We start from the raw sequence: 12,747 nt of genomic DNA, 5'->3' as shown, positions 1-12,747 counted from the left end.
TTGTAAAACTAACATTTGAGAATATTCCAGGCCAGGCCACGCATGATCTCAATTCTCATAATAATGTCATGGAGCAGTAGTATAACAGTAAGTATATTCCCATTTTAAAATGGGTATCAGAAATGTTGGGTAAATTTCAAGTGGCACAGTCAGAATGCAATGTGGATCTTGCCCATGATTACCTCAGGGAAGTGGCACTCTTGTAAGTAGAAAGAACATTAGAAATCTAAAAATGAGCTTTTAGACTTTATAGAATTTTCCTCACTGCTTAGAGCTCTTTATGGTTATATGATTCATCTGTGGATAAAAATATTTAAATGTCACTTAATTTTATACAGCAAAGACTAAAAGCTAGAATATACTTTTAAAGATTGCTAAAATGAATGAAAAATAGGTGTTTTGAGATTCTGTTGAATATTTTCTTCCATTGGCTACTTCAAAAGTCACATACCGGCCAGGTGTGGTGGCGCACTCCTGTAATCCCAGCACTCGGGAGGCTGAGGCAGGAGGATCGTGGTGAGTTCGAGACCAGCCTGGGCTATATCGTGAGTTCCAGGTCAGTCTCAACTACATAATGACACCCTGTCTCAAAAAACCAAAAAAAAAAAAAAGTCACATACCAATTAGAACCCAAAGTAAACTTGTGCAACATGTGGTCACTGCTCTTTAATTGTTGACTGGCACATTTGTGGCCACTGAAACATCTCCCAGTTTTTCTAGCTTTCGTCGGGTTTAATTTTTTGTGCTTAGTTTAAAAGACAGAATTGTTATTAAATAAGAATGATGGAGACTTGCTTCCTGTGTCATCACCATTATTTATAGAATGATGAAGTCATGACAGTGGGCATCACAGGTCAATATGCTGTTACTCTTTATCCTACAAACTTTAAAGTCAAGCCTGGTTAACATTTTTTGGTAAATATACAGACTGGGATGGATTTCTAGAAAGGTTGGGTCATTTTATTAGATGATTACAAATTCCAGTGCCTGTATTTGTTAACTTGCTGACCGTTACCCACTACTGTCAGTACATGGTTCTTTGGAAGTTTGCCTTTTGAGTGTGTCTTCTGATGCCTATTATGTTCTCAAAAGGCGGGAGAAAGAGGAATTGAAAAGAACGGCAGAGGAGGAAAGGCAGCACCTAGAAGCAGCAGCCCGTAAGCAAGAAGAGGAACAGAAGTGCCACGAAGAGGAAGCAAAAAGAAAGGCAGGAGAGGAGGCCAAGCAAAAGGCTGAGGAGGAGCTGTTGTTGAAAGAAAAGCAAGAAAAAGCCATGATTGAAAAGCAGGTACAATCTGAGTCTTCAGATAGACTTTCTTACTTTGTTTTTCAAGAGCCTTAGTAAATATTAGGTGAAACTCATTTAATTTGAGTAAGTCATAAGTTTTTTCTTAAACTGTCTGTCTGGACTAGTCATTAAATATAAGTTACTTGGGACAAGTCTGCTGTCTTGAGTTTGGGTTTCCCCAAAGGTCGACTCTGAGATAAGAATCTGGGTGCCAATAGTTTGAGAAGGGAATCCCATCAAGCTGATTGGGAAGCAGGAGAGAGTAAGGCAAATTAATGAGGGAGTTATTGTGGGCAACTGGAACTCAACACTATTGGGATCCCTTCGGAGACCGGGGATCATGCATGCTTTAAATTTGTTCCTCTGAAGAATGAGGAGTCTGAACAATTTATCTGCCAACACCACCCTGTTTGTGGAAGGTTGGGGAATTAACGCCTGGAAACTTTTGGCCCACAGACAGAGACTTTGGGCATGTAAGAGAACTGTCTACAGAAGCTTTGCATGGAGGGCTGAGATATATGGATAAAGCCTAACCACATCTGCTGTGTCATAAAGTGAGTTGTATAAATCCACATTGAGTATAGGAGGGGCATCCACTCTGTTGTAGATGATGGGAAGAAGGAACTTGTGCAAAGCCTAGAGAATTACTGGTATTTTCTTGGCTTCATAAAGCCTGTACCTTGGTTTATCTGTTTCTTGCAGAAAGAAGCAGCAGAAGCAAAGGCCCAGGAGGCAGCTAAACAGATGCGTCTAGAAAGAGAACAAATCATGCTGCAGATTGAGCAGGAGCGACTGGAGAGGAAGAAGGTAAGGGCTGAAGGATCAGGAGGATTTAAGGGTAAGGCAGGTGCAGGAAGTAAATCCAGCTGTGTACTTCAGTGATTGGATAGAGTGCTCTTAGAACTGTCAGTTAGGTCAGTTTCACTGATAGTGCTGATAAAATCTGTATCTTCTTGTTTTTTATCATCTTATTCTGTCGGTTACCGAGGAAAGAGTGGTATAGAGCTCTATCTGTGATTATGGATTTGTTCATTTTTCTTTTTCAGGTCTGTAAGTTTTTGTTTTATATATTTGAAGCCCCGCTTTTAGTTGAATGCATATTCTGGATTGTTAAATTTCCTGCTGAATTGACCCCTCTATTATAAAATGTCCTTAACTAATAATATTTCTTAACAATCTGCTTTGACAGCCTTTTTATGACTACTGTCTGTATGGTAAATCTTTTTCTGTCTTTTTACTTTGAACCTAGGTATGTGCCCTAGGTCTGCTATAAACGGCATAAAATTGGGACTTACTATTAAAATCCTGTTTGATTGTCTTTGTCTTGTAATTGGTGTGTTTACCCCCTTTACACTTAGTGTGCTTTTATGGACAAAATTGGGTTTAAGGAGACTGATTATAAGGGTCTATTCTTGTGATGTCCTAGGCCAGTGATGGCAAACCTTTTAGAGCTTTCATTGATAAAGACAGCCCGCTGCAGCATGTGTGCCCTGAGTTTACTACTGCGCTCAGATTGGGCTTTGTTTTCCTGTAGGCCTGGGAGCCAGGAGACCAGCCTGTGGTCTTCTCTCCTGAGCCTCATCTCAGAGTATCAAGGATGATACCCTTGAGTGCTAGGTGGTGATTTGTTGACTTATAGGAAACCTAAGAAGAAGGAAAAAGGTGGGATATAAATTAAATATTGATTCTAGATATGCACTGGTGCATTTCGTTGACATTGTTCATAGGCCAGAGGTATACATCTGCAAAAACAATGGAAAACTTTTCTATGTTCAGTATCCTCTGCTGACATTTGACTTGCACAAGTTTTCTGAGAAATGTGAAATTGTGGGCCAGGGGATTTAGCTCAGCAGTTCTGTGGCCTGCCTTGCAAGCACAAGGACCTGAGTTCAATCCCCGGTACCGAAGGAAAAAAAAAAAAAAAAGAAATGTGAAATTGCATGTAGACCCAACTACTTTTTGATATTTTTGGCCCTACAGTCCTCTTACCTTTTGTTTTCTTCCAGAGAATAGATGAAATCATGAAGAGAACAAGGAAGAGTGATGTGTCTCCAGAAGTGAAGGTAAGGGCTTCAGATGACCATTATGTGCTGAGTGGAAAAGAACAGCAGGATACAGTGTGGTTTCAGGTGTTAGAGAGAATTAGCCAGGAAAAATGGACTCTTCCTGCTCCATTCTTGTCTAGGTTAAAGAAGATACAGGGTCCTGAAAGAAAAAAGGAGCTTCAGAGATGGAGCAAGTAAACGATTTCCTCAGAGCAGGTGGGCGTTCAGGAAGAGGCATAGTAGTCCATGACTACAAAGGAGAATGGTGACATATTAATAAGGGAAACAGCTAAAGATTCAAAGACTTACTGTGAACCAGGCAGATGGCCCAGCAGGGATCCAAATATCTTTTCTTGCTTTAAAGAAGCACTTGTTTTACTATGTAATGTCAGCCTTCCCTCTTTTTCATCCACCCTTTATTTTCAGAAAGAAGACCCCAAAGTGGAGATTCAGCCTGTTGTGTATGTGGAAAATAAGACAAAACCAGTTGTCCCCAACAAAATAGGTAAGTGTGCTTGGGCTATCCCTTTCAGCAGTGAGGGCTCATAAAGCTTCCTGAAGGGGTAAAACACACCCCCAAGAGTGTGACTGCCAGCATTTTCCTTCCTGGGGCATCTCTACCATAGATCCATTTAGAAAACCACAGGCTTCCTCAGTTACTTTGATGATCTTGGCTTGGAAGGCGTACTGTCTGCTGGCCCTTGATGCTTTCCAGGTTAACTGCTGGTCAGGTGTTACTAAGACCTGATTCTGCTCTTCTACTGAGGCCCTGCAGACAATTTTAATGTGATTTATCTTCTCTTCCCCTGTGTGAAGGTGATTACATGGGGTTATTGGTGATTCTTTTCATCAAAGATGTTGTATTATTGGTGAGGCATAGGATTAAATTACTTTATTATGTATTTCCCATTATTTCATTGTTACTGGATGTTTTATCATTCACATAAGGATTTTGTGTTCTTGATCAGAACTCAAAGGATTAAACACATGCCAGGAAATTAATGGCATGGGGTGTACTGCCCCTGAAGCTATTCCACGAGATGTTCTCTCTAATGGGCTTAAACCAGTTGGGGGGCTTGTTCATCTGAGTGCCCTTGATGGAAAATCAAACAGTCTGGATGATTCAACTGAAGAAGTTCAGTCTATGGATGTGAGGTATGTCTGTTTCTTTTGCATTTGAATTCTGTCTCTTCTCCAAACACTGTCACCATCTTTTAGTTAGTTTCTTCAGCTTTTATACAACTGAATCACCTGAAACAGACTTGGTTGACATTTTAGGAAAGCTGTCAGTGGAATAATACCAGAGTCTTGCTTGGTTAAGTCTCCCTAGAATCAGAACCTTGGATGGAGTTTCTGGGCATATGATTTATTAGGGAAGAACTCTCTGGAGTTTTTCAGGAGGAAGGGCACAGAGGGAAGGCACTAAGCAACAGTGTGTTCTCAGACAATCCACAGGAGCTCTGGAGGCCAAATTTCTACTAGAGAGTTGTCTGAATGAGGTAAGGTAGGTGGCTTTTGTACCACCCTCACACTCATTCACTGTGGACCCTGTGGGGTGGGGGATGCAGAACTAACTGTGGCTCTCATCAGCCAAAGGAATTTGTCTGGAGAGAAGGTGGCAACCATGAGTCTTCAGCAGCTCACTCTCTGCTGCTGGAAATTGGTACATCTGTAGGTAAAGAGGATCTGGCCAAGCCACCAACAGGGTCTCTTTTGTAGAGAGTCTCATATTTAAGTAAACTTGTCACTGCAAACTTAATAATGGAACTAATTTCCTTTTGGATTCTAAAAACCTAAAGAATTTTTAAATTGATTTCACATTTGTAGATACCATTATCTGGCAAATTAATCTCACACAAAAGAACTAATTGGCATGAGATTAAGGCAGAGGCGTTGAAATGGATGGCCTTGGAGTAGGGAGTGGTTCTCTGAGTCAGGAGAGTGTGACAGTGTTTTGTAAAAGCACTACTAGAGTGACAGCCTCCCAAAGCTTACCCTTCCTTCTTTGGCTATGAGTTATCAGTGTAGTCTGGGGGTAAGGGTGGAGACAGAGTTCTTGACACTGATTGTCAATATTCCATTCATCCTTACTGGACTACAGCCAGATGTGTGAAAGTCTAGGGTGTGACAGCTCCATCAGCAGTAGAGCAAGTTCTGTGGAGACTGATAACAGGACTCCCCAGCACCTTCCTTAGTCTTCCCTCTCCAACACCGCCACCGTGACAGGCTTTCCCTAAATGGCTCCATTCTGTCCCCAGCAGAGAAACAACTGAAGACATCTTTTCTTTTCTGGTACTGGGGATTAAATCCAGGGTCTCATGCATTCTAGATAAGTGCTCTACCACTGAGCTACATCCCCAGCCCTTTTTATTTTGAGATGGCTTCTCACTAAGTTTCCCAGGCTGGCCTAGAACTTGTAATCTTCCTACCTCGGTCTCTCAAGTAATTGAGACAATCTTTAGAGTTAATACTACATATTTCCACCCCCATATTAAGCAAGCTATGCGTATTCTTTTATGTTTTTTGGGTGGAGGGAGAGGAGTGACAAGACATGGTATCACTGGCCAGGGTTCAAGGAAGGGCTTTGCACAGAGTTCTTCCTTAGAGAGAGTGTGACTCCTGGCAATTGTTCCCAAGCATAGTGTGACATTTTCTTTTCCCCATGCTCTGACCATTTGTTTGAACACATGATAGGGCCACAGTTCATGTCTCACTGCCAAGTAGCTCGAACCACCAGTGGTACCTGTGTGACTATCTCATCAGACAGCTTTTAATTATTTTTATTAGTACAAAGACTGATAAAAGTGGTTAGATCCATGTGTTTCACCAGTGGTACAAGCCACCTGATGGGACAGTTGTGCATATCCCACCAGTGGTTCAAGCCACCAGGAGCATGGTAAACCTAGGGATGGAGTTAGGGAAAAATAAAGATGGACAGTGTTTCTGCTTAAGCATTTTGCCAAGGCTTCAAACACCAGAAATGCCGTCAGGTTAGCCACTTTCCTTTTACTGGGTTCAGGTGTGAGGGAGGTGGATCATCTGAGCTACTTCAGTTCAACTGGTTTTTCTAGATTCTTCTCCAAGATCTTAAGAAAGAGAAACCAGCCTTACTCTGGTTAAGAGACTCCTGGGAACAGGCCCTCATCTCCCAGCCCACTACTCTCCTGGGCCTGGATTGGCTTGGCATACAGCAAACAGCAGTGGAACTCCTTTCACCTCTAGGGGGAGGATGGAGGAACAATAAGGCTTGGCTAGGCAGAGCTGAATAAGTTAGGGTGGATTGGAAGCCTAGGTTTAGAAAGGAGACAGTGGGTGAGATTAGATAATTAAGTGGACTGGGTCCTTGTTAATGATCCCCACCCGAATTCCCAACCTTAACTGAGCACTCAGGTGATTTGGTATGCGCTCTTCCCAGCACAGTCACACTCACACTCATGGGAGCTGTGGGAGGGAGAAATTGACTGTTCTTCCCATTTTGCAGGGGAGGAGACTGAGGCTAGGGGCAGGAAAAGCAGCTCAGCCAGGATAGTACTGCAGGAAAGGCAGCACCAGAAGCCCGGTGTTAATTATGGCCCTTCCTCATCTGGTTTTGAACTTCTGGCTTTTCTGTTTGAATGTCCTGTTTTGAGAGTTCTGGAAGGACCTTACCTCTCAGTAGTAAAGTGGTCATTCCTGTAGTATTTTTTCCTTTTTTCAATGTGAGCTTGGCCTTCACAGACCTGTCTAGTCTTCCGTAGGGGCCGATGTCTGCCATTCCTTAGATTTGAACTTCCATGCATATTTTATAGTATGTTACACACAAACTCTCTCTAAATCCATCTTCTCTAGAAGAGTAATGTAACAACATATTACAGATAGAATGAAGCACATTAACATATTGTGTATCATTCTCATATTCTCTCTCATCTCTCCCTCTACTACTGTCTCTTCCTCTCTGTCTCCATCTCTTCTAGTCCTGTTTCCAAAGAAGAGCTGATCTCCATCCCGGAATTTTCACCAGTGAGTGAAATGATTCCCGGAGTGTCTCTGGACCAAAATGGAACTGGTAATGCCCGAGCGCTTCAAGATCTCTTAGACTTCACTGGTCCTCCGACATTCCCCAAGCAATCCAGTGAAAATCTCAGCCTGGATGACTGTAACAAAAACCTTATCGAAGGATTTAACAGTCCGGGCCAAGAAACTACTCTGAACACCTTCTGCTGACAAATGCAACAACCTTTTAATGAAAGGTATAGTCTTCTGCTGATGCTCTAAATCTGTAACTTCCCAGCTAGGGTATGTGAACATTGGATGACTGTCACTCAGCTTCAACATGGCCAATTTTATCTGAAAGAATGCAAATACAAATATGTTATGCATTTCAGCACACACATGAACTGAGGTGGATTTTTTTAAGTATTTTTCTCATGCTCAGTCTTCAATTCTCTGCCCTGCCCACCTTGCCTCTGTGTTTGGGAGTATGAGTGGGAAGGCTGAGAACACTGGCTAAAGGTTGGGCCTCCAGCTCATCTCAAGTAGCACCTTTGTCAAGGACATGGATAGTTCTCACTGCTTCAAAGCAGTGTTAATAAAAGTACTCCTTCTGTGTGTTTCTGTCTGCTGCCTGTCTGCCTGTCTCTGTCTCCCCCGCTCTGTCTCTCTATCTCTCTGTCTGTCTCTGCCCCCCACTCCGTCTGCCTCACACATGGTCTGACACTAGGCTACATCCCCAGCCCCTCTCATTTAAGAATCTGGGTTATATATACTGTGTAGTTATGTGCACTTAGATATACACATTTCACATTTGATTTACTTCAATTTGGGACTTGTTTTCTAATAATAAAGACATTAATTAGGATCTATCACAGAATCTCTTCATAACTTATTTTCTATAGTTCCTGTCATTTTAGACTCTTAAAAACATTTTTATATTCTCAGTATTCTGTCACTGGATTTTTATGATGACCCACTTCTTTTATTAGAAATTAGGTACCTAAAATGATTTAGTCCAGCCTTTTTTGCCAGCATCAGATTTAAGTCAAGTTAATTACCATAAGCATAGATTAACAGCTAGGCTAATAGACCAAAAATATATATAAAACACATAAAACAATTATACTAAATGAAGGTAAACTTTTAGATACATTATTCCAACCCTTTTATTTCTCGAATGAGGTAACAGGTTATGGAGGCCACACAGCTAAAGTCACTGAGTCTCTTGTCTTTAGTTGATGAGTTTTTAGAGTTCCCTTCTCCCAGTTCTCAGGAAAACAGCTGACACATGAAAGGAAACGCATGACAAGTTACTTCTAAACTATATCCTCGCTTTAGAAGAGCAGCTACTTTCTGGTGTACTTAACCTATTTATATGGAAGGTTGCAATTTTTTTAAATTGAGTTTATTGGTACATTTTAGGAATACAGTACAGTTACATTCATCATTGGGATCTTGTACCTCTACATGACAGGTCTTGGTTCTCATTTTTTCCCCTTGTCCCTGCCCTCCCTTCACCCCTCCTCCCTTCCCCATTTACAAACACTTTATTTCCATCTTTTCATTTTCTCACATTTTTTTCTTTTCCCTTATTACCCTTCCCCTACCCATCCCACCTTCCATACACCTTTAGCCCTTTTCTTCCCATTTCACAACATCAGTTATCTCATTAGGATCTTATGTACTATTACAGTTTATTCACACCAGAGAAACTATTCGGTAGTTATACATGTGTGACTTATTTATTTCACTTAGGAATATATCCTCAATATGTATCCATTTTCCTATGAATGAATCTAATTTCTCATTCTTTATGGCTGAGTAATATTCCATTTTATAGAAAAACCACATCTTTTAAAATTTGTGCATGAAATTTATATATGTTACCTAGAAAAATTCAAGGATCAAGAATCTGAAGAGACAATTTCTGTTGTGTTTCATTGTTATTGGTGTTCCAAAAATGGCACATTATGCATAAATAGGTTAAAACACTAATTCACCTGAGCAGTCTGTTTCCCTAAAAATTGCATGGCTTCGTATTAACTAATAGGTTCCTTTTGTTGTTAGCTTAACTTTACTTAATTAGCTTCCCTTCAGTTCACTTACCTTACTATCCAGTAAGGGCCAGAAAATCTGCAAATCTTAGAATATTCATGAGTCCTCAGATGTATTCCCTGCATCACTAAAAAAATGTAAAATCCAAATCCAAAAAAATGTTTGCCTCAATCACTTTATTCATACTGCCTGTACATTTTTATATGTTATATAGTCTAGTTCCCAAATCCTTTTCAGCCAAAGGTGGTACCATCTCCACTATGTAGTATTTGAAAATATATTGATGGGTTTTGTTGTCACAGTGGCTGGAAACATTCAGAAGGCAACTCTTGAGACATTAAATATTTGTAGGTTTGAATGCAAGAGAGATTTGGCAGGCAGGCATCCCCTTACTGCCTCATGTGTGTCTCTCCCAAAGCTGTGCTTTTGGTTAAGAAGACAGCCTTCCCCAGGAGAGGAGGACTATTCTTTGGTCAAAAGTAAAACAGAATATCTGAAGGCTTTAGGAAAGTCTAACTCATCTAAAAGAAAGGTCCTGTGCAAAATACTGCAGTACTTCTATTGAGAGACAGTGTATGAGCCAAGGAAAATCTAATTACCCAGTGCAAAACCCCAGTTTTCTGCATTGCTCTCATGTGCTTTTGTGTTTGAATTAATACAGGTGGTGTTCGGAGCACCCAAGGAGCTACTGGTAGCCAAATCCCAGCTGCCGGCTCTCTGAAGAAACTTCTGTCACCCTTAACCACTGGATATTAGACTGGAATGTAACTGTATTCCTAGGTAGTATGTCAAACACTGGCCTCTCGGTAGAAACCTTGAAACTTTCACCTTACTGGGCTTTAGCGAAGTTTCATTTTACGGTTCTATTTAGGAGCTTCTGCTGCTACTAAAGTATTGCCTGTCCTTGTCTATTATCACAGTGACCCTCTAAGTAACCTGAGTGACGCTGCCTTGGAAGTTCGCTTTGTGGCCGGTCTCTTTATCCTAGAGTCGGAGATCATAAGCACTTAGATGTGTCCTATAGATAGTCTAGGCATTTGCTCAGCTCTAGTTAAACATGTCCTCAGCCTGGACTGCATAGCTCCTTTCCTTTATTTAGAAGGAGAAGAAATTCAGGAGCTTCTTTCTCTCTGGGATTTCTCTCTTTAAAATATTATCAGGAAGTCTTTTTATTCAAGCTTTGCCACCTGCAAATACATTGACCCGCATTATTCCTTTGGGGTTGATCAGTTTGATTGAGTAATCAATGTGTAGTGATTTCCATTCCCTTATGCATATTCTTATATCCATGGACAACTGAATCATGCAAAGACCTTTCTTATTGCTCCTTCAAATATCCTACTGTAGTCCCTCCAAATGAAGGGGTCTTCCTGCTGAATGAATGACACTGAATGTGTCTCATATGCAGGTGGTTGGTTTTGGGTCTGCTCTTATTTTTGTATTGGATCTTGGGGTTTTTCTTTGCCCAATTATAATAAAACCAGGCACAGATAGAAAGCATAGTGCTCTGAAACAAGGGGGCCCAAAATTGGTCCCCATATGTCACTTTAATAGACTGTAACATTAAAACAGAAGATCTGAATGGGGAAAAATGACACTAGAATGTTTCCTCCACACATTTTTATGCCATATAATGCCATGTTTTCTCATTTCTTCTGTTGTGGTGAAATGTGACTTTCAGATAAATGGCCTCTTCCTTGAACTTTTGTTTAAACTTGTAATAAAGGATTTAGAGAGAAGCATAATTCTGAGAGATTTGCAAGTCTCAGTAGTAATCTCATTCATGTGCTTTTAAAGCAGGCTACAGTTTAAGAATTTATTACTTATGAAAACTGTGTATGTTTGTGTATGTATATATATTAAATAAAATACATGCCTCTAATAATGCAGTAGCATTGATTTTGATGAATATCAGGGATAATCCCTTTTGTGATAAGCACACAAAATGGTAGCATGGCCTGACTTTAAAGATGCCTGGCTGTTTTTATGGCTTTATTTTGCTCGATGTCTGGGGTTTGTGCGTGTGTGTGTGTGTGTGAGATGTGTTGTAGCTCACAGCACCATTGTGACCATGGTGATGTCTCATTTGCATCATGTGTACATTGGGGTTTTTTGTTGTTGTTGTTGTTTTGTTTTGTTTTTGTTTGTACCAGGGATCAAACTCGGGACCTTGCACTTGTGAGGCAGACGGTGGAACCACTGAGCTAAGTCCCCGGTCCCAAGTACTTTCTGTTTAATGTGAAATGTATTTTCATTCAACAGTGATGACTTGCTAGTATTTTTGTTTCTTTCTTTGTAAGCTCAGTGAAGAATTGTGCTGGAACTAAACCATGTTTTTAAAACCCATGGGACCATGTGTTTTGGGGCAGAGGAGAAAGCCGGGGGGAGAGAGCGCCAAATCCTGCACAGATGTTCTTGTTAAACTTACTAAAAATTCCTCCCATCAGTGCAAGGTGTAGCCAACTATGGAAATAAGCTTGAGTGATGGCCTGTCCCAGAAAACTATGAGCTTCTGAGTACAGCTAAGTTGCTGTACTTTCATACAAACACACTGTCTAGCTAGCTAAGACACATAATTTAACCTTATGTAATTTAAGAGAATCTTTTTTTTTTTTTTGAGACAGGGTCTCACTATGTAATTGACACTGACCTGAAACTAGCCATGTAGTCCAGGCTGGTCTCAAACTCACAGCGATCCTCCTGCCTCAGCCTCCCAAGTGCTGGGATTACAGGCATGTGCCACCACGCTTGTCTAAGAGAGTATTTCTCATGGCAGTTGGCATTTAAACAAAATTATATTAGAAACGTTGACCCTTATTTTCAAGGAACCTGAAACACAGACCAACTTTTTTGTATCTAAATCACAGGCTTGTCTGCTTCCTGGAAAAGGTACTAGCCCAGACCAAGAGCCAGGTGGACACAACTAGAATTACACACCCTCGTGGTAACTTCTGGCCTGCCATCTCTGAAGCTGAGGGCCCAGTCTGTTGGCAGAGTTAGGGCACAGAGAGGACACTTAACTGATTCCATACACAGGGCTTTGACAGGGCATTAGGAGTGGCTTATGTCATTATGAGTGCTGCCTATAGGGCCCAAGGACAATTGCTAGTTTGTGAACATTCTAAACATTTTCATAGTATATACAGGTTTTTCACCAGCTAAACTGCTTTTATAAACTAAATTTGGAAAGCAAACATAAAACATACAGAAATAGTTGTGGGGAAACACAAAAAAGCACAAAATGGTGGTACTGTTGTTCAGGCTGTAAAGGGAAGGGGTCTGGGAGGCATTAGATTTTGTGTCAGCAGAACCCGAGCACAGGAGCATCTCCGATACACAACTGTAAATAACTTCTACAGCCGAAGTTGATGCTGGCTGGTGTAAATA

At 40.9% G+C, this 12,747-nt stretch overlaps 1 protein-coding gene across 6 annotated transcripts in view; it reads left to right on the top strand.

The window, feature by feature from the left end:
- Map7d2 (MAP7 domain containing 2) overlaps window positions 1-11,184 on the top strand; it is a 135,845-nt gene extending 124,661 nt beyond the window's left edge. For 2 of the 6 annotated variants that reach the window (XM_033760104.1, XM_033760103.1), the window contains exons 12-18: window positions 1,093-1,288; window positions 1,991-2,095; window positions 3,295-3,351; window positions 3,760-3,838; window positions 4,302-4,488; window positions 7,287-7,562; window positions 10,022-11,184. In XM_033760104.1, coding sequence (XP_033615995.1) covers window positions 1,093-1,288; window positions 1,991-2,095; window positions 3,295-3,351; window positions 3,760-3,838; window positions 4,302-4,488; window positions 7,287-7,536 — 874 coding nt within the window. In that variant the 3' untranslated portion in view covers window positions 7,537-7,562; window positions 10,022-11,184. The remainder of the gene's footprint in view (window positions 1-1,092; window positions 1,289-1,990; window positions 2,096-3,294; window positions 3,352-3,759; window positions 3,839-4,301; window positions 4,489-7,286; window positions 7,563-10,021) is intronic. The other 4 variants (XM_033760106.1, XM_010643676.3, XM_033760105.1 and 1 more) reach the window with 3 other exon arrangements.
- Window positions 11,185-12,747: the final 1,563 nt, after the last annotated feature.

This window comes from Fukomys damarensis, unplaced genomic scaffold, assembly GCF_012274545.1.
Source record: "Fukomys damarensis isolate Sample0158 unplaced genomic scaffold, DMR_v1.0_HiC HiC_scaffold_39, whole genome shotgun sequence".
NCBI lineage: Eukaryota > Metazoa > Chordata > Mammalia > Rodentia > Bathyergidae > Fukomys > Fukomys damarensis.
This window is presented reverse-complemented; position numbering and strand designations above follow the sequence as displayed.